General features: G+C 32.2%; 1 protein-coding gene across 6 annotated transcripts; it reads left to right on the forward strand.

Moving 5' to 3' along the window:
* The first annotated feature begins 1,793 nt into the window (after positions 1-1,793).
* LOC105788738 (uncharacterized) lies at positions 1,794-17,487 on the forward strand. 6 transcript variants are annotated; one of them, XR_008193719.1, is made up of 9 exons: positions 1,794-1,888; positions 2,005-2,051; positions 2,437-2,694; positions 2,788-3,003; positions 3,092-6,331; positions 6,487-6,671; positions 6,771-7,054; positions 8,652-8,748; positions 17,313-17,487. XR_008193719.1 is itself a non-coding variant. In XM_012615775.2 (7 exons), the coding sequence occupies exons 3-7, from the start codon at positions 2,488-2,490 to the stop codon at positions 6,856-6,858; spliced, it is 3,936 nt and encodes a 1,311-aa protein (XP_012471229.1). In that variant the 5' UTR covers positions 1,794-1,888; positions 2,005-2,051; positions 2,437-2,487; the 3' UTR covers positions 6,859-7,346. The 6 variants fall into 6 exon arrangements, 1 of the variants encoding a protein (XP_012471229.1); XR_001132136.2 differs by lacking the exon at positions 17,313-17,487 and having other exon boundaries at positions 6,771-6,940; positions 7,005-7,054; positions 8,652-8,902; XR_001132135.2 differs by lacking the exon at positions 17,313-17,487 and having other exon boundaries at positions 8,652-8,902.
* The last annotated feature ends 4,590 nt before the right edge of the window (positions 17,488-22,077 follow it).

The following is a 22,077-nucleotide window of genomic DNA, read 5'->3' on the forward strand; positions in this document are numbered from 1 at the left end:
TGCCAAAACATAGCAACTTTTCTCAGTAATTGATTATGTGTTCAATGTCACACATTTTGAAGCTTCATTTTCTTTGATTATTTTGAACCTCGGTTTCATATGCTTATTTCGATGTATGGTTGCCAAGTTAATGGCTTTGTTTTCCTTGTACAAGATCCAAAGATCGAGTTGTTGTAGTTGATTCCAATCATACATGCGATTAATCCCGGTTTTAACAGAGCGTTGGTTGTCTTGGATGTGAATGCTAAGGTAATTATTGGATCGTTGTTACGGTTTCTTGGTATTCACCTCCTAACCTATTTGTGTGTCTGAAACTATCCTGTCGATGTACCGTAATGCACAAAACAAATGTGAAATAACTGTCTTTAGAGTGTTTTTGAACCGTTTTCAAAAGCATACCAAGTAAATAAGAAATTTTTTATGTTAAATGGTGCACAATGCTCTATATTTCTCTTCTTTTCGGTGTTGTAAGCATTGTTGTTAAAATCATTGTTTTTTCTTTCTATTGGAAGGACAATGAAGGTCAAACCCCTATTGCACTATGCTGTTATGTGTGAGAGGGAAGACATTGCCAAATTTCTTGTAAAACAAAATGCAGACAAAGATACGAAGGATAGCGATGGCAACTCTCCAGTCGACCTATGTGACTCAGATTGGCCTTAGTTGCAACATGCGGGCAAAGCGGAATGACATGTGCTTTATTCCCAAGTTTGGTTTCAGTTAAAAAGCACTTGAAAAAAATTTCTCATGGATGTAAATTTGGCGTTTTGGGCCAACAACCTAAGGACGTCAACTTTATCTTTTTTTATTGTAGTTTTTATCAAAATTAAGCATGGTGGCGTTAATGTTTAATATTTTTTAAAATTTTTCTAATTCTTTTTCATTGCTTTTTCTCCTTATATTATTTTATTTATAAATTTATTATTCTAATAAATAAATGTCATGTTAAAAAATGAGAAAAATAGATATTCATTTATTTATAAATATTTTTATAATTTTGTATGTATTTTTATCAAAAATAAATGTTTAAATGTTTAAATTTTTAGTTTTTAATTTTTATTTTTGAATTTTAAGAATAAAGGTTAAATTGATATAATATGTAAAATTGACGGTTAAGTTTATTGAATTTTTAAAGTTAGGACCGATTAATAGAATTTGTAAGTATTGTGGTATTATATATTATGATTTTAGTAAATTAGAATATTTAATATTAAGAATTTTATTAAATTATATATTTTTATTAAAATATATTTAATAGTAATTATGTTAAATTATATTTTATAGTATTATATATTATGATTTTAATAAATTCATATAAGAATATTTAATATTAATAATTTTATTAAATTATATTTAATAATAATTATGTTAAAATATGATTAAATTATTTATTATTCATATTAATAATCTTATTAAAATTTAATAACAATAACAATAATCATCTACTTAAAAAAAATCTGCTAAGGGTATTTTAGTCATTTTAATTTTTTTCCTTATGCTATTACACCTCTATTCCATTCAACCAAACACAAGAATACTATTATACCTCTATTCCATTACAGCGAACCAAACAAAAGGATTACCTATTACGTCTCTATTCTATTACGCCTCTATTCCATTACGCTTCTATTCCATTACGCATCTATTCCATTACAGAGAACCAAACGCACCTTAATATAACGCATCCGATGGACCAATTTGGTGTAGACAACATTGATTTTAGCATGAAAAAGTACCAAATTAACCGTGGTAGTAGAATTTATTTTCCTTTTAATTTGTGTATTTATTTTTTTATTAAAAAAAATATAAAACCTTAATCGATATTCCCAGTCTTAGTTTGTTTCAGTCTTTCTTCGTCTCCTGCACGCCGCTCTTCGTCATCTCCAATGTAAGATTCTTATCAGTGCCTTATACCTTTCGCGTGCTATTTACTCTACCTTATTACTATTATTCTCTTATTACTTTCTAAAAACCCCTAATTTGGGCTTGCCGGTGCGATTTCAGTTAGGGATTAACAGGAAGTTGAATCGAAATCTGAATATAAATTTTAGGTATACCATCTTCTCTTCCCTTTCTAGCTGCTTATATGATTTGCAAAACTGAAAAATGAGTGGGGAAATGTTTGCTTTTCTTTATATTGTGTTGGTTTTCATGCTGAATGTTCCTTTCTGATTCACATAAGCAGGAGGGACTATCGTTTTCGATTGGATTTTATTTATTTGGGTTATTATTTCTGTCAGATAAAACATTAATTAATGGCGAAGATTGGTGAAATTTGATTAATTTCTTTATCTATTCTGCTCACAGTTTGTAGATTTTGATTGTTTAACTTGTCTTCTTAACTGCATTGTTTTTGTTAATAGCCACAGTGTTGATTTTACTACTGCTGCTACTCTGCAAATGGGGATTTTTTTTAATTTCTTTTTGTCTTCAAAGGCTAATTAAATTGATGCTCGTTGCAAATTGAAGACAAATTTCTTGGACAGAATGGGATTTGATAATGAGTGCATACTGAATATCCAATCTCTGGCCGGAGAATACTTCTGTCCTGTTTGTCGCTTACTTGTCTACCCAAATGAAGCATTACAATCGCAATGCACCCATCTTTACTGCAAACCATGTTTAACATATGTTGTCAGCACCACTCGAGCTTGTCCTTATGATGGTTACTTGGTAACAGAAGCGGATTCTAAGGTATGTCTTGTACACTGGGCTGACTGATTCTTATTGTATTCTTAAGATTATTGTTTCCTTCTCATTGACCTTTCCCTCTACTCCAAATTACAGCCGCTTGTTGAATCAAATAAGGCACTTGCTGACACCATTGGGAAGATCAGTGTTCATTGCCTCTACCATAGGAGTGGCTGCACATGGCAGGGTCCGCTTTCTGAATGTACAGCTCATTGTTCTGGGTGTGTATTTGGCAATTCTCCCGTTGTATGTAATCGGTGTGGTGTTCAGATTGTGCATCGTCAAGTTCAAGAACATGCGCAAAATTGCCCTGTGAGTGCATTGAATCATTGTGTTGACGTTGGACTGTGTTTTATTTACATTTGTGGTAAGTTTGACTTTATCAAACTTTTAATGACAGAGGGTGCAGCCTCAGGCACAGCAGGCTGAGGGCGGTCAGGAAATTTCAGCCTCTGGCACCACAGCAGCTGCTGATCAGACTCAGGTAGCTTCTCAGGCCCAGGCATCTCAAGCTACAACATCCAGTACACCTGTTCAGGGCCTCAATCCTCAGGCCAATCCAAATCCTCAGTCTCAAGCTGCCTCCCAGGTTGCTGTGGTTTCTTCAGAACAGTGGTCTCAACAACAGTCTCAGCAATACTACCAGCAGTATTCTGGATATGACCCATATTATCAACAATACTACCCATATCAACAGCAGACATTTCCACAGCAGCAACCTTTGCAGGTTAATGCATCACAAATGGCTGGACATAATCCAATATACCCCCAGACACAACCCCAACCCCAACCCCAACCTCAACTACAGGCCCAGACTCATTCACACTTATCTGTTCAGGTGCCTGTGGCTGCTCAACCTCAGAACCAAGCACAAGCCAATCAACAGAAGCAAACTCACCATACGATGCCACCACACTCTCAAATTCCAGCACAAACTTACCCAACAACCCAGGGCCATTCCCAGCCTCAGGTTCAGCCACTTACTCAAGCTCAGCCTCATCCACAGGTCCAAACTATTCAACCTCAACTGCAACATGGGCTCATGCCTCAGTATCAGCAACATCATTCCCAGATTCAACTACCACAGCCCCAGCTTCATCCTGTTCCTCAAGCTCAACCTCATTCACAAGCTCAGCCACAGGCGCAGCAGCTGCAGCCTCTGCCCCCTCCCCCGCCCCAGCCCCTGCTGCAACCACATCCTCAACCAAGCCAGCCCTTGAATCCAAATTTGTTGCCTCAGACACAGCACCCTGCAGCCCAGGCTGTGACAGGTCATCAGTCTTATTCACAATCACAGCCTCACCAGCAAATGCAGCTGGTAACACCACAAAATCCCATGCACATGCCTGCACAAGGTGGCCTTCATCCACAGCAACATCCTGCTGAAATGCAGAATTCATACCCTCAGCAACCTCCTCAGATGCGCCCGCCCCAATCTCATTCTCAAATTCCAAACCAACAACAGCCTGGTTTGTTGCCTTTACCTGGTCCTATGCTGCAACAAGCTCATCATCATTCTCTTCAACATCCGCTTTCAGTTCAAACACAATCAGTTATGCAGCCTCCCACATCACTTCTGTCTCAGCAATATATGCAGCAGCAACAGTCATTGCAACCTCCGTCAACCCAACCGATGGGCTTGGTTCAGCCTCAAATGCATCAGCAAGGCCCTTTTGTGCAGCAACAACAGTCATTGCAATCTCAAATACGCCCCCCAGGTCCCCCTCAGTCCTTTCTGCAGCCTCCTCATGCCTATCCACAACCGCAGCAAAATGTTGCAGGATCGCATGCTGTGCAGCCCTATCCAACGCCTACTCTTACTGGGAGACCTATGACACCAAATCATGGACTACAATCACAGCCGTATCCACAGTCTGCACCTGGTATGCTGGTTAAACCTATGCAGCTTGGTGTGAACCAGCCATCTTCTTATCAGAATAATGTGCTTAGAACCAACAATCAATCTGGATTAAATTCACAACCAATATCAGAGGTGCCGGGAGATCATGGTACTTTACATGTGGCTGAGCAAAAAGCAGATTTATCTTCCCAGGGATTTGCTAAGAAGGAAGATAATGAGTTGGATGTGGCATCTAGTCTTGGAAGTGACGTGGTCAAGACTAATTCTTCAAAATCCAATAGTGATATGAAATCTATAGATGAAAAACCTGCTGGTGATGTCGGGGATAACAGTAGTGGGTTTGATATATCTACTAAGTTGACACAAGAATCTAGACGGACAGATCTTGTATTGAATAGAGATACTTTTTCTAAGAATATGGTCAAGGGTGAGGCTATTGAGGACCAGAAAGATGTTGACAATGTTGAGCGAAAGGTCGAAGAAAATAAATTTAAGGATGGCCCTTTGCTGAAAACTCCCACGTTGCAGGAGGCTAAGCTTGGTGAAGAACAGAATGGGAAGATGCAGAGAGAAAGAATTCAACCTCAAGATCAAGGTACTGCTAAAGGTCCTACTGGAAATGAATTTACAGGTATCCCTCCATCTAGTCAGGTGCAGCCTGGCAGCTTTCCGCAGCAGCCCCTACAGATGCCTTATGGGTCTAATAGTAACCAACAAAAATCTGCTGCTTCTGCAATGTTACAAGCACCTCCACCAGGACTTCCTCCCAATCAAGTTAGGCCTCAGGGCCCTGGACAGACATTAGTTCCACCTGAAAATTTTGCTCCTTCCTTTGGCAGAGGACCTAGTTATGGCCCTCAAGGGCCTTATAATCAAGGTCCTGTTTCTGGTGCTCCTAGGATACCTCAAGGTGAAACTCTTCTACATCCACCATTTGGTCCCCCATCTCTTAATGCTTTTGACTCGCATGGTGCACCATCATATGGCCCTGAGGGTCATTTGGTTCAGCAGCGTCCTGCAAACATGTTGAATTTTGATCAGGGACAATTTGACGAAGATCTTAAACAATTTTCTAGGCCTTCTCATTTAGATACTGAGCCTGTTCCTAAATATGGGAGCTACTTTTCATCAACCAGATCTATTGATAGAGGTCCTCATGGTTTTGCTAAGGATGCAGGACCTTGGGCTCATGACAAGGAACCTCGCGGTCTGAATTTTGATCCCATGATTGGCTCTGGTCCTTCTCGATTCTTGCCACCATATCATCCTGATGATGCAGGAGAAAGACCAGTTGGTCTTCCTGAAGATACTCTAGGCAGACCAGATTTTCTTGGAACAGTTACTGGCTATGGTCGGCATCGTATGGATGGTTTTATCTCTAGAAGTCCAGGAAGAGAATACTCAGGTATTTCCTCACACAGATTTGGAGGATATCCTGGTGATGAGATAGATGGCAGGGAGCGCCGGTTCAATGATAGATTTTCAGGTTTTCCTGGGCATATACATAGGGGTGGGTTCGAGAGTTCTGACCACATGGCAGAGCATTTTGGTCCAGATATTCGACCTCCACACTTTAGAAGGGGTGAACATTTTGGTCGTAATAACATGCCTGGTCAGTTGCGGATGGAAGGACCTATTGGCTTTGGTGATTTTTCTAGCCATGAACAAATGGGGGAATTTGATGGGCCTGGAAACTTCCGTCAACCACGACTTGGAGAGCCAGGATTTAGAAGCAGCTATTCTCTTCGAGAATTTCCTATTGATGGTGGAATCTATACAGTTAAGTGTTGGTTTTGTTCTATACAAAAATACTGTTCATTCATCATGTTTCTCATTTTTCTGGTCAAATGTAATCTGTGCATGCTTGGGAAGCGTATATCATTGAGTTCCGTATGTTTATTCTCTTGATCTGTTTTGACTGATGGTATTTTCAGGGTGATATGGATTCATTTGAAAATTTGAGAAAGAGAAAACCAGTGAGCATGGGTTGGTGCCGTATTTGTAAAGTGGACTGTGAAACAGTTGAAGGCTTGGACCTGCACTCACAAACAAGGGAGCACCAGAAGATGGCTATGGATATGGTTGCGATCATCAAACAAAATGCGAAGAAACAGAAACAGTAAGTTTTCTATTTTCATATTTTGCATGGTGGTATCTAAACCTTCATCTGCTTACATGTAAAAAATCTATTTATTTTTTCTGTTGATTTGTTTTGTAGAACCTCCAGTGATCACTCCCTACGCAATGATTCAAACAAGTCAAGGAATGCAAAATTTGAAAGCCGCTCAAATAAGATTAAGTCTTGATATATGCTGTCCCATAGATTGTGGTTGTTCCCTTGCTGGCTTGGGATTGAGTTTGTCGGTTTGGTATTTGGCACTTAGTGATGTAGGTCAGTCACCCTTGCCTCTTTTCTACTTCTGGGTGGTTTATGCTGGTCCTGTCATTTCAGGTTGCTGCCATGTTAATGGAGATGGTTTTTGGAACTGAAGTTCAGTGGCAGTTAAGTTTGTTGGTTTTTTTTTTTTTTTTATAATTTTCTAATATGATATCTTTTGCTTTTAGAACTTTCAGTATTTTGTGGCGACTGCAGCATTATCTAGTTAAAAATATTTTTGCTATATCAGGATGTTCTAAACTAGTGCTTCTTTTGTTGAGATGGTATATTTTAGTATGTATGTATCTATATTGTGTTTTCTTATCCATAGGTTTATTAGGTTGAACCAACGTAGATCCAATGTGTGCACTTTTGCTTTTATTCTTTAATCAAGTGCTGGCTCAAGCTTTCTTTTTTTTTTTTTTTTCAATTTAATATGTTTAGGTGTTTTAGGATTAGAGTCCTTTTCTGACAGTGGCATTTAACTGAACAATTTTAACCTTCCTCATTGTTGAATTAATCATGCAACCTTTGCAACTTGTTTTTCTTCTATAACAAAAGGTTGTTGGCCAACATCTTTCCGTTGCCAGATGCCTTTGTTCTACCAACCATTGTTGCCACTTACCTTCAAACAGAGAGGGGTTGTTCTTAAATTGATATAAACAAGTGTACATATTGTGGCTTCATATGCTTTTTATAATTAATTTCTAGGTTGTATAGTTTCTAAAGTTGCATTTGAAATTTAGTTATATCTAAAAACATGCTTCTTATATTCTGTAATTCAAGTACACTTCAGGTACTGAAATCTATCTAAATATTAGTGCTCAGTACTACTTTTAATAAAACAGTTTTGACTTTTGCATGATTTCTAATAATAATATATACAGGGGCATACACATCTATGTTTAAATATGTTATATTTAAAACTGGCCGCATTTACTCAATTAAACATTTTTAATGCCAAAACAAATTAATGATGCAACTTGTTAAGGATTACGGATATCCTTAGTTCCTTGTCATATTTGTAGCTAGGATTGCTTAATGCGCTGTATTACGTTTCTAGGAAAATGTCTGTACTATAGATTGCTAAACCTATGGGCCCAAAGCATTTGATCTCTGTAGTCTAGGTAAGTCTAGGATATAAATGCAACTTGAGGATCTATGCATGGTTTGACTGGTGGAAGTGATCATTAAAATGGAAAGAACATCAAAATGGGGCCTGCTTGGTCATTCAATTGAAATCCAGAAGCAGAAAAATTAGAACCATAAGCGGAAGATCAATGGCTTTTGTATTTGGTAGCTTTTATATGAGCTTTTGAAGACTTAGGTTATGACAGATCTTCCATGGTAGAGGATAACCATTGTTGGTGTAAAGAATAAGCTTCTGGTCAAGACTATTGAACTGCTCCTAACTAGCAAGGGGTGAAATTTATCTCCATCCTGTGGTGGTTTGTTTCCAACCTCTTAATTCATGATAATATTATAGGTTCAATATCCTTGCCTTAAAGAATTTATATTTCTTCTAACCGGAATTCAAGAAAATTTTTATCCAAGTTATTGTCATTTAAATGCTTTGTTTCACTAGTTTTAATACTAAAATAATTTCCTTTTGTTACCTTCTAATAGTTCCCGGTCCAATTCTTAATACTATCACAATTCTTTTAAACTTGATAGAATTGATTTTTATACTGGTGGAATTTCTTTTTTCTTTTTCTATAATAGATTTTTTCAATTCAACCTCCCTTTTTTCGGCGAAGCAGACAACATAATGGCTGAAAGTTCACTGGGAAGGTTTTGACACTCATCTTTTTTAGATGTGGTAAGATTGTGTTCAGCTTTGCGGTAAACTTTTGCTTTTGTAATTTCGCCCCCTTGAAATTAGTTAACTGTAAGGTATTATATACGTTGCCTTATTTACACTGGTTTTGTTTTATATCTTCTGTTAAATTAAGCTTTTACATTTTTATGTCGAATGCTATTCGTCCGAAATTTATTTTTGTCCAAAATTTTAGAATTGAGAGGTTGGTAAAAATGTTAGTTTGACAGTAAGTGATCTCCTAAAACGTATTCTAGGAAGTCTTATGAATACTTGTATCAAGCTAGGTTGTTGACTACCTGTCTGTTTTTAGTTTAGGAGAGCCTCATCGCCTTGTGAAAGGGATAAAGCTTAGGCCAAAACTCCAAGTAGAGTTGCATGTTAGGACGTACTTGCTTGAGCAAAGGGTTATCCTGGGTTTGGCCTATGTTAGGATGGACAAGAAAATGCCTACTATCTTTCAGGTCAAATATGACTTCTTTTTGGAGTGTTATGTTTTGCTAGGATCCAGCTTTACCCACTTATGATGTTGAATTGCATTCCTCAAAGAATAGTAAAGATTAGTGTTAGTCTTGTTATTTTAACTTCACTTTGGTGTTTCAATAATGGGATCTGGCAAGTTATGACTTAAATTTCCCAATTCCGGTGGTTGCATTGTCTTCCTTCCTGTTCTTGTAGTTTGTGTATGGTTCAGTCTTTTTTGACTTGAGCCTCATGCATATCTGATGTAATCTTGTAGAGGCCTTGATCTAAAATTCTAATTAACCTTGATTAATTTTTTAACCATGTCTCATATGAAAACATCATTAGTTTCTATGTTAGTTAGTCATACTTGAGATATTCTGATTCCAAGTAAGTCAAGTACAATTTGGGCTCTTGATAAGTTTATCTTCCAATAATTCTAAATCACTCCCATTACTTTATGATCTTCAACTCTGTAAGGTAATGGTCAACTGTATCTACTCTGCTCTCTAAAATGAGACATGATAAAGATTAAGTAATTGACATAAACATAAATCTGAGACTGAAAAAATAACTATCAAGTAGAAGATGACCAATGTTGATTTGTTTCCTAAGGAATTACTTTATGGGTTTTAATCTTCAAGTTCACGTGAGCTCAAATCGCTGCAAATCTTAGTTTTGAAACCTTTATAATGCTTAAGTTAATCATGGTGTAGGATTGTTGCTTGAATAATACTTTTTAAATCTGTATAATAATTCTAAACGATTCTCATTAATTTTATGATCTTCAGTTCTGTAAGGTGCAAAGTCTTTGATTGACTGTGTCTGCTCTGCTTTACAAAATGATACATGATGGAGTAGCAAAAGTGGAAAGTAATTAACCATAAACATAAATCTGAGACATACGACTAACTATCAAGTAATTGAAGATGTCCAGTTTTAATAATATGAAGTAATAATTAATGGTAAAGTGTTCTGTAAGTTACAAAAAACTTCAATTCTGTAAGGTGCCAAGTCTTTGATCTACTGTATCTGCTCTGTTCTATAAAATGAGACATGGTAAAGTATTAAGTGGAAAGTAATTAACAATAAACATAATCTGAGATGCCCAAATAACTATCAACTAGAAGATGACTGATGTTATTTGTCTCCCAATTAATTACTTTATGGGCTTTTTAACTTCAAGTTCACATCAGCTCAAAATGCTATAGTTCTTAGTTTGAAACCTTTATAGCACTTAATCATAGCGTATGATGTTTGTTGCCTATATAATACTGTCCCGAGTGAAATTTCAAAACACTTTAGTGCCCAAATACTACCGATAATGTTAAATCTATGGTGAAGAGGTTACCTTACTAATAATACTAATTCTGTGGCGAAGAGGTCACATAAATGACTATTGGTAGGAGTATAATTAAGCAATTGTTCCCCATCCCCTTTCTCTGATTTTATATTTTTTTGAATTTTGATCATGAATCCTTTGTGAAATGCTTAACTCTTCCTAAGACTTCCATGTGCAAAATATGCACTTGTTTGAAGTTGCACCACCTCTTTTCATTGTTGGATGGCGATTCTGAACTGCAAATCCTGCATCTTTCACTGTATATCTGACCAGGTGTGTGATTTTATTCTTGATCATTATGTGGTGAGTCTGCAACTCCATATGGTATTCCTCCTTTTGCTTGTTTGTTTTTCTCCTTGATTTTAAGATCTTAAGTCTTTCTCCATTCTTTGTTATTATATTAATTTTGCTTTTCTTGAAGTGAGAGTAAAGCTCAAATTAGAAAGCCATATTAGGTAGTATAAAAGGCTAGACGAAGATCAGAATTTAACAATTTAATCTTAGTTAGAGCAATGGCTAATGGTTATCCTTTTTTTTAATAACTCAAGATGTACAACAGGTTTGAGGCTTAGGGTTTCTTCATGGTAATACATAGAAAGGCTTTAGGTTCTTGATACACTCAATCTGAAATTATAATAATAAACTAAAGGGAGAAGAGAAATATCAGAGAAGAGAAAAATAGACGAAGAAGACAAGAGTGAGTTTTTTTTTTTAATTTCTTCAGAATATCCTCTTTGTTTTTCTCTGTGCCTGACCTCAATTACTGACTCGTTAACCATTTTTTCTGGCTCAATAAAATATAACAAATAGTAAATAAAGTCTGGTAAAAGTAAATAGTAACTCCCTAAAACGACCCTGGTTAATCATGCTCTTAATTGGAGCTGTAACAGTTCTACAGTTGACTTGGTTGGAGTTTGAGATTTAAGATTCAAAATTTTGGCTTGATTCGATGATTCCAGTTACTTGCAATTCTCGGAAATGGTGAACATACAGATATATTTTACAAATAAATGTAGGCTGATTGAAAAATGAAAAACTATTTTCATTTAGGGTTCGAATTATACTATAAGAAAAGCGTGGTGTGTGGCTGTATTTTGCAAGAATAGATAGCATCATGGGTGCTGTTCCTTTGTGAATGCTGCGGTATCAGAACCTTGAGAAGGATAGAAAGGAAGCTGAAGAGTTAAAAAAACAATGATAGGTTCAACATTCTATTCAGTAATAAAATCTCCTTCAACATATTACTACCAAGTTCGAAAATACATAGAAGTATCAACAGGTAGACACATTTTTTTATCATAATTGGACTAGGAATTCTAAGTTCTTTAGATTTAGAAGTAAACCTTCTATTATTTAAAATTAGGACCGGTTCATAACTCCTAATAGAGTTACTCTGTATAAAATCCAAGGAGTAACATAAACAAGGCTCAGCCTAGATAAATAGTGAGTTAGTAAAAGTGACTGCAGAATAAAACTCAAATAAATGCTTGCATTTACATGTAGTGCTACTTGGCCGGATCAGGAGAAGATAGTTGCATGAAAAAAAGGAAATAAATTAGACAGAACAAGCATGCATGGATTCAACCCTCTATTTAAGATAATGATATATGGGAAACTTAAAAATCTTGTGAAGTTTTTAGTTGGATGCTAAAAATAGCGAGTCACTTATCTAGTGTGCATTGTTGCAAACAAGTAGAGTCATATTTGTAGTCATAAGAATGGACTTAAGTGTGGGGCAAAGATATTGAAGTGTTGATTGACTACTAATTACCCTTTTTTAAGTATTGTTGGCATGTTGTGTGTTTGAGTATAGGAAATTATGGAAGCTGATTCTTGAGCTGAGGTGCTCCTTTGTTATATATTTGGGGAAAAGCTTAAGGTTGTTTATTTTAGGTGGGTGGTTGTGATTTCCCTTCATTTCTTTCACTTCCTGGAGCAATGGATCCTTGTGAAGGGAAAAGAATAAACAGTGTGTCAATTTCATTCAATAGATGAAATATGTAATAAAAAGAAAAATTCGTTTTTTGACTATGTTGATGAAGGGCTAGAAGATTTAGTGCTACACTTTTTTTTTTTTGTTCTATAAAACTTTATTGATCTATAAAAATTATAAAACAGTTTTTCAATTGTTATATGTTCACTGTTTTTTTTTTTTGGGTTCAAAAGTTTATTATCTGTTTACTCAGGTTGAGTGTATGGTAAGTTGCCAAATGGAAGCATTTCTCCTATAATTATTTATTACAATAATGTAACTATGTAATCGTTGTACATATTTATATGATTCATCGTCAGTTAAAATAGAATAAACTACGTCATTAGTCACTAAAATTATGAGTAAGTTTTCATTTTATTCACTTAATTAAAGAAGTTACAATTTGGTCTTTAAAACTTTTTAAAATGATTTTTTGTCATCTGAATATTAAGTGGCACTTTTTCATTGGTATAATAACAATTTAGTCTTTAATTTTATGCTTTTTTGTTAATTTGACCCTGATTATATATAAAATGATAAATATTGAAATTCTTTTTAATATATGCGGAGGTATATGAACTTGATAATTTATACTTATTTGGTACTCAAATTTGTTTTTGAACCTAATTGGTACTCAAACATGGAAATCATAAGCCAATTTGTTGCTACTTGACTAGTACCGTTAAATAAGCTAGCGTGGCATTAATGACCAATAATGTCGCATCAACGTATTTTAATAGTGTTAGTCAGGTACTAGGAAAGTATTAAGTGGTTTGCAATTTTTAATTTTAGGTACCAATTAGGCCTAAAATAAGTTTCAAAATTTGTAATTTTGATACATTCAAAACTTCCTGCCATAACATGTTTTAGTGTTTCGATCATTTCTCGAGCTCCAGGATTCCATTTCAAGTGTACACCGTCGGAAATAAAATTTGAAGATCTATTCAAATATTGGAACACCAATTCTAAAATGCATCAAGAGAAATTTAAAATAAAGAGAAATTACAAGTTTCAAATTGGTGGACAATTTTAATGATTTTCATGCTTGGGTCATATCTCCCAACATATTTGAAGTTTGAATTTGAAATTTCTACCATGAATATACAATGTGCAGATTTTCAATTTTCTTGAACTTTTCCCATTGTGAAATGTTAACTAGGACAATAAGTCATCAAATAATATGTTAAAAATAATTCTGAAAGATGACAAAAAAAGTAGGCCTAACAATTTATTACTAGCAAGTCCTTTGCATTATCATTTTCCGCTTTCCTTTGACATCAAAATAGGAGACATCTTGAAGTTGAGATTAAGATTATTTTCTTGTTAGTATTTGTTTGTTTCGTATTCTTATAAAATCTCAAGTTTTTATATCTAATATGTTTTTTCTTACAAGTTTAGTTGTTAAATTTTGTATGCTATTGTAGAACTCTTGACAAATATTAAGGTAAATTTTATACTCATCATTTGAGCTATAATTAATTATCAATCACTTGTCATAATCATACTTGTAAAGTAAGATTTTTTTTATTTGTTATAGACAATGGATGGAACAATGAATGCTTGGATAAATTAACTTTGATTTGTTGTAGATATATAAAATTGACATAACAAATACTTGAAATTTTTAATAAGTTTTGAAGTTATCACGTGATTATAATACCATATGTTTTTTTTTTTACTGAACTTAAAAGTTGAACTTTCATATTGCACTATCCTTTGCTTATGGATCCATTTGTTAAACTTTTGGACTTATTGAACAATCATATTAGACACTTTTTTATGGACATGCTTTTGCTTTTGAATTTGTATGTTTAATTATTCGACGTAAATTGCTAGATTATCTTATTGAAACTTCCATTTTGTGTGGATTCTAATTGAGTAATAATATTGAGTACTAAAATTTAATCTTAATATGTGTAATTTAAATTCTAATTGTTTTTAAATGTGTGATTATCATAATTTTATTAAATTATATATTTTTAAAATGTATAATCATTACAATTTCTATTTTATTTTAATTTTTAAGTAATAATTCTAAATTATATATTATAATTGTTTTCAGAAGATAATTTAATAATATGATCGAAAATAAGTGGTATTCTCGTCAGTTCAAAAGTTTATCCAAACTTGTGCTTATATATTGCAATGACTCGAAATTCAGTGGTCTCGGAAAATACAGTTTTAGAATCTCATTTTAAAAAACCGAGTCCATAAATATTAAATTAAAAATATTTATAGAGTTATTATAAAAATATATTGAATTTCAGGTAAGTAGTTTAACCGAAAGAGGTAGTTAATTAAAATTTAGGGATTAAATTGTAAAAGTTAAATCGCTATAGAGTTTTACTTGGGAAAAGGCTTGGAGGCTTAGATAGCAATTATTCAAGGGGCTTGAATGGTTAATAATCCAATTTTTTTCATATTGGTAGTGGGATATGATGATAATTCCCGTTTTGTATAATTTATAATAAAATTAAGTTTAAATATGTCTTATTAATTATTTAATTGTACTTAGTTAAATTAATTAATTATTAAACTTGATATATATAATAACTAGTGGAAGGAGAGAGGATTCATTCTTTTTATCCAACCGATTCATGTTAAAGAAAAACAAGAAACTTTTTTGGTTATCAAGCATTCGGTCACCAAAAATTTCTAAGGTAATTAAACTAATTTCATGTATTTTTATGGATTTATGATTATGGGAGCTTGGTTTAGCTAGCCTATGTATCAATTTGATCAATTGTTGAAATTTTAGAAAGTTTTCATTGTTGATTTATTGATGAATTAGGCTTGAACTTAATAGATATTAAGCTTAGTTATGAAAAGGACTAAATTTGCAAAGTTAATTAAGATTAATTGTTAACTTTGTTACATTAAGGACTATTGAATAAATATAAAATATGTTAGAAATATAAAAATAAGGTCCCTAATGAGAATATTTGAAGTCAGATTTCAATCTGAAGATAGGAATTGAGAGATATGTTTGTCTTGAGTTTAAGGACTAAATTGAATAAAATAAAAGATTTGTGGCTTTGTATTTGGATATGGATTGAATGAAATATGATATTTTCTTATTATTAAATTATCGATCGTAACGAATGACGACTCCTGACCATCGAGAGGGAAAGGAAAACCGAGAGTCGTCGACAAGTGACGTGAGATTTTCAGTTTGTACTTTTATGATTCAGGATAGATCTAATTGCTTGCATACACTTGTTAATTGTATGATCGAACATCGAGGTGAGTATATAATAATGATCATATGAGTTGGTTTGCTATGGTTGATATTGATTGCCGGGATAGGGGACTAAATTGAATAAAATGGAAAGTATTATGATTTATTAGGAACATGATGCGTAATATGAGAATGGATTGAATATGTTATATAGTATGAGTTAATTGTGTGTTGACGATGAATTGGAATGAAATTGTGATATTGAATGTGAAATTATATATATGATACATGTATATATATGAATTAGACTGAATTGAAATGCAATAAAATAAGTTATTGTTGTGTGATAAATACAGTTTACAGGGTATGCCAGGTAAACATGAAAGTTTACAGGGATGAAAATGAAATATGTGTAATGAAATATATGCTCGTGTGAATTTAGTAAAAGCTTAGAATACAATTGGCATGCCAATAGGGTCATATGCGCGCTTGATCAGAAATTATTACAGATTATAACGAGATTTACCATTTGTTATAGATTCTCGGGTAATATAATGAGATCTAGCCTTGTTGTAAATTCTCGGGTAATATAATAAGATCTAGCCTAGTTGTAATTTGTCGGGTAATATAACGAGATTCATATTTTTTCGTGGATTATTGGGTAATATATGGCATAAGTTTAGCCCGGACGAGCAACTTAATTCACTTGTGTATCTGAGTTCGTTTTACTAGGGTTCGTTTTGTACATGTTTTAAGTTTACAAAAATGTATGTATTGAGGTTTTGAAATAATTGGCTTGAACAAGGATCAAAGTGGTACATTTTTGTACCACATGAGTTGGCACACGATCGTGTGACACACACGAGCTGGTAACATGGTCGTGTGATCACTGGAATGTAGAAGATTTTGAAACCACACGGTTCCCATTTGTTACACGGTTTGGCCACACAGTCGTGTTTCACACAGAAGTTGGTGACACAGTCATGTGGCTACTAGAAGAATTGATCAATTTTAGTCCATATGGCCACAGTAAGTTACACGGCCTGGGCACACAACCGTGTGACCCCTGTTTTGCAAAATTTCCAGTTTTTTGAAAAAGTTTCCAGTTTAGTCCTTATTTGTTCTCGTGTCAACTTAAGAGCTTTTGTTAACTTGTTTGAGACTCGATTTTGGTTGTATTTCACATTAATCATGGAATTATGACATGATTTGATGCTTAAATGAAATTAATTGCTATAAATGGTAAATGTTTTATTTTGATATCTATGGTAATATTCCATAGCTTGGGCCTAACAACCGGACTTGACGATCAGGTTGAATTACGAGGTATTACAGATTAGTTTTAAATTATTATTACGAGTATAATGATTTGTCTCTTTGAATTGTATTGAAGCAGGAAGAAGAAGAAGAAGTGTTGGTTTTGTTCACATAACTAGTTTATTATCGAAAATGTTAAGCTTGGTAACTTTAAGTTATAAGTATATGGTAGATATATGCACATATACATACACATTTATTTAGGTAGAATTGTTAATGTTAATATTATATACTTAAATTATAAAAAAACCACTGAATGTTTTACTCAACATAAAGATTACTTTCTCCATGCACAGGTTAGATCTAATTCGGGATTTCCATGCATCAACCACAACATCCGATCCATAATCTCGGCCTCAGTCATATTTATTAGTTTTCAACATTACTTATATTTGGCATGTACCTAATAGGTTAGGTTTTGTAGTAGTTGAATGATACTATAATTGAATGTTATATCTTACACTCTAGTAGTAATATATATATGGTGAATTTGTTGTATGCGATTAGGTGCATATATAAATGAAATATGGATCTACTTTAGCGTGAATAAGGAATGTATATTTGTTGATAATTACTATATCAATTGTATAAATTTAATTGTGAATTGATTGTAGTTGCTCCGACAACAAATGTGACATACTATAGCTCGGACCTGACGATCAAGTCGACTGTAAGATATTATATGTCTGTTGAAAAAGTTAAAAATGTATATAAAACTATTTTAATTTTACATTAATATAAATAGGAAACCACATATCAATTTTATCTAAATATTGTGCTAAAAACCATCCAAAGATGTTCGATATTTATTTGATTGAAAGTTTCTAAAACTATATAAAAAATCGATTTAATTTTAAACATATTTAATTAAATTTACTTTTAGATGATTCAAATATTCAATTAAAATTACTAAATAAGTTTTATTAGTACAATTTCGTTATGTCTCGCTTTTGATTGATTATTTATTTGTGTCAAATTGTAAAGTGAAAATTTAAAGGTTGAAATATACTTTAAATTCCTATACGCTTCATACATTTAAAATTTAGTCTAATTGTTACCATCGTAAAAATTCTTCAATTAAAATCATTTGAGTAACACTTTGAAATTTAAAAAAATCACTTAAAAATCATGTGACAATAAAAATAGCATTGAAAATATTGATATAGATATAAATAAAACATTCATTCGAACTTTTCATGGTAAATTTTTTTGTAGGAAATAATGTTTTAAGAAAAATTAATGTCGAATTTTGATTGGAATAGTTAGCAATATTAATTATTTATACTAACTAATGACATCACAAAAGTAGATACAACAAATTATGTTAAAAATTAAAATATATAGATTAAATCTCAAGTTTCAATATAGTATATATGTCAAAACTGAAATTGGACTATTGCATTATGATGTAAAAAGAAGAAGCAAAAAGCAAGGCAAACTCAAAAGAAATGAGAAGCCATTGTTAACCTTCAAGACTCTTAAGGCATTCAAATTATATATAATCTATAATATTTTAATCGAAAAGTTAACGATATTAAATATTTGGACTAATTAGTATCATTATAATAATATAAAGACTAATTTATGTTAAAAAATAAAGATTAAATATTATATTTAGACTTAATAGAGGGCCAAATTAAAATTTAATTATTATTTCTATAAGTTAAAAAAAAACCACCATGTTCACGACATATATAGTTGCTGGTAAGTTTTGTAACTTAGGCTTCGCGTTAGGTTAATTATATTTATGGATCAAATTTTGAGAAAATATTTGAAAGTTAAAATATGTTTTAAGTTCTTGTGTAATTGAATTTGAAGAATTTAATCCATTTATTTTTGGATTTAAAATATAAATTCAGTTGTTAACACAATCAAGGTTCTTATATTAAATTTGTTAGTGTGACATTTTGAAATTTAAAAAAAATCACTTGATAGCCATGTAACAAAAAATGATATTGCAATAAATTTTAATTTAACAGATAAATTTAACGGCATTAATAATTCTTTAAAGTTACGCCAATATTTTAATCAAAATAAAGTATTTAAACTAACTAATGACATTATAAAAGTTGATGTACCGAATTATATAAAAAATTGAAATATAGAAATTAAATCTTAAATTTGAGCATGGTATAGAGACCAAAACTAATTTTTGACTAATGATGAATAATCTTAAAAAAAGCAAAAAGAGGGAGGTATCAGTAGATGTGATCATGGGTCGGGCGGGATCCAAACAAAATTTTAGGCCTGGGCCCAGCCCGACCCGAAAGAAAATTGCTAATCCCGACCCGACCCATATTTGATTAAAAATAAAATATATTTTTTTAATATATAATTTTGATTAAAATTCCAAAAAATATATATTTAATAAAAAGTATATTTGATTAAAAATAAAAAAACATTTAATATATAATTCAGGCCGGGTCGGGCCAGGCCTAGGCCAAAAAAGTCTTATCCGAGGTCCGGCCCGTTTTCTAAACGGGCCTCATTTTTTTGCTCAAACCCATATTTCAGGCCTATATTTTTGCCCGAACCCTCCCATTTTTCGGGCAGGCCGTCGGGCCGGGCCAAGTAGCCCAACTCATTATCACCTCTAGGTATCAGATTCAAGAACTTAGTTCTTTTACTTTTTAAATTTAAAAATTTAAATCCAGTTGTCAATACTATTAAAATTTGTTGGTGTGTCATCTTGAAATTAAAAAAAACACACACACTTCATAGCCATTAGAGCTGTTCAAGGGTCAAGCTACTTGCTCAAACCTAAAAGCCCGCTCGAAACATAGGAAAGCTTGAACAAGTAGAAAAAACCCGAGAAATGGGTTCGAACAAAAGCATAAGCTTGTTTTTCTTTTCAGACCGGGCCTTGAATAAAGCTTTTTAAGTTTGAGGTTGACCCGACCTGACCCGATTATATATATATTTAAAAAAAAGTGTAGTTATAAAAATTTAATATATAAAATCAACTAAATCAAAATATTATTTAACTCAAAGGCAAAACCCATCCTTAAAAAATAAAACCCAAACCCAAATTCATCCTTACTTGTGTTGGATTTAATATACAAACTTAATGTTTTATGTTGAGTTTAAAAAGTATTTTTGGGACAAAAAATACTTTTGAGATAAAAACATTACTAAAAAAATTATTTTTGAGCTTCTCAAAAGTGTTTTTGGGGAAAAAATGCTTTGTAAAAACACTTTTTTTAGCCGAAACAAAAAAAATTTAATTTTTACTCAAAAGTGCTTTTGGACCAAAATGCAGTTTTGAAAAGCAATGTTAAACTAAACCGGGTTTAATGTGTTTATGGTATATATAACTCAGATTCCTAAAGGATGCATATTAATTCAAAAGAAAATATAATTTATGTAGTATATTAACTCTGACCTGAATAACACAAATTACCTTAATATGGAATCATGTTTTTACTAAGAACTAAACATACTCCAGCAGTAGTTCCAGTGGCAACAAAACAGCTTTATATTTGATCCAATTCTTTACTGCTATTCAAATTTTATGCATTCTTTTTCTAATTTGGAATGTGAAATTCAATGAATTTGATATGCAATTTTAGTTGAATTTTTAAGTTTTTCTTTTTAAATTTTTGGAATGACAGTATCTATAAGTAATTATTTTTATATTTATTTGTGAATTATTAAAATAAATATTTAATCGTAAATTTGTACTTACATTTCAATTTGAAAAAAAAATTCTAACTTTTAATTGAGTCCGACTAGGCTAGGCCTGAATTACCCTATTTTATATAGGGTCAAGTTTGAACAAAATTTCAAGGTAATATTTCATGCTGGACTAGGTCTGGACAGAGACAATATCTATATCCTTGTTTAAGCCTAATTCGGTTCATGGATTTATCTGATAGCCATGTAACAAAAAAATTAACGTTACAATGGATTTGATTTTAATAAATAATTTCAAAAGCGTTAACAATTCTTAAAAGTTATGTCTTTATGTAGAGGTTAAATATTAATTTCAAATATAATATAAATACCAAAATTGTAAATTCACCATTGATATATAATTAAAAGAGGACATTCTCAAGCATAGATATAGATAATCATATAACTTCAGTAATTACATGTTTTGTAATTATAATTCATAATACGTTTTTGAGTGATAGAGTTTAATTATATAATATTTTTATGTCATGTTTAATAGTATAATTTATAATTATGCATCTACCTAATTTGAAGTTTAAAAAATTTATTATTATATATAAAATTATCAATAATACTCAAGAAAAAAGTTTTTAAATAAGTAGTAAAACTTAAAATCAAATCATTATATATAATACGCCATCAAAAAATTTATTAGACAATACGATTATTAATAAAATTAATAATAAACATTATGTAATTTAATTAATTATTTAATAGGTCAAAGTGTATATAAAATCATCTCTCAATCATAATTTTTTTAGGTTATTTAAATAAAATTAATTAAATATAATATAATTATATTTTAAAAAACAAAATCTTATCATTATTGTATAAAAATAACTTTTAAAATTCAAATTATATAAAAAACATAAAAAATAATTAAAATTAAATATAAATATTCTAATTTTCACCCACTCATAACTAGACCTACTCATGGACCCGGCCACCCGGCCCGGCTCGAAGGCCCGCTCGAAAAGTGGGAGGGCTTGGGAAAAAATATAGGCCTAAAAAATGAGCTTGGGAAAAAAATAAAACCCGTTTAAAAAACGAGTCAAGCCTCAAGTAAGACATTTTTGGCTCAGGCCCGGCCCGGCCCAAATTCACAAAATGACAAAAAAATATGCTATTTTTTGTTGTTTTAATGTTATTTTCTCCTTATTTTGTTACCATTTCACTATTATGTTATTATTATTTTGTTGCTATTGTTTGAATATTGTATAATACTTATTTTATTGTTAATATTGTTATTATTTTGAAGGCATTTGCTTGTTAAGTTATGTCCATATGAATGTTATTTAAATATACATATATTTTTAAAATTTATTTTCAATTTGTTAGAAAATATTTACTTTTTTTGTTAATATTTTTGATGTATTATATATATATTTA

Source organism: Gossypium raimondii, chromosome 2 (genome assembly GCF_025698545.1).
Source record: "Gossypium raimondii isolate GPD5lz chromosome 2, ASM2569854v1, whole genome shotgun sequence".
In the NCBI taxonomy this organism is placed as follows: Eukaryota; Viridiplantae; Streptophyta; class Magnoliopsida; order Malvales; family Malvaceae; genus Gossypium; species Gossypium raimondii.

What these genes read in the sequence shown, in the direction of transcription:
- LOC105788738 (XM_012615775.2), top strand. Translation starts at nt 2,488, where the DNA reads ATGGGATTTGATAATGAGTGCATACTGAATATCCAATCTCTGGCCGGA. An exon ending in TAACAGAAGCGGATTCTAAG is followed by an intron (nt 2,695 to 2,787) that starts GTATGTCTTGTA and finishes TCCAAATTACAG; the next exon opens with CCGCTTGTTGAATCAAATAA. An exon ending in TTGATGGTGGAATCTATACA is followed by an intron (nt 6,332 to 6,486) that starts GTTAAGTGTTGG and finishes TGGTATTTTCAG; the next exon opens with GGTGATATGGATTCATTTGA.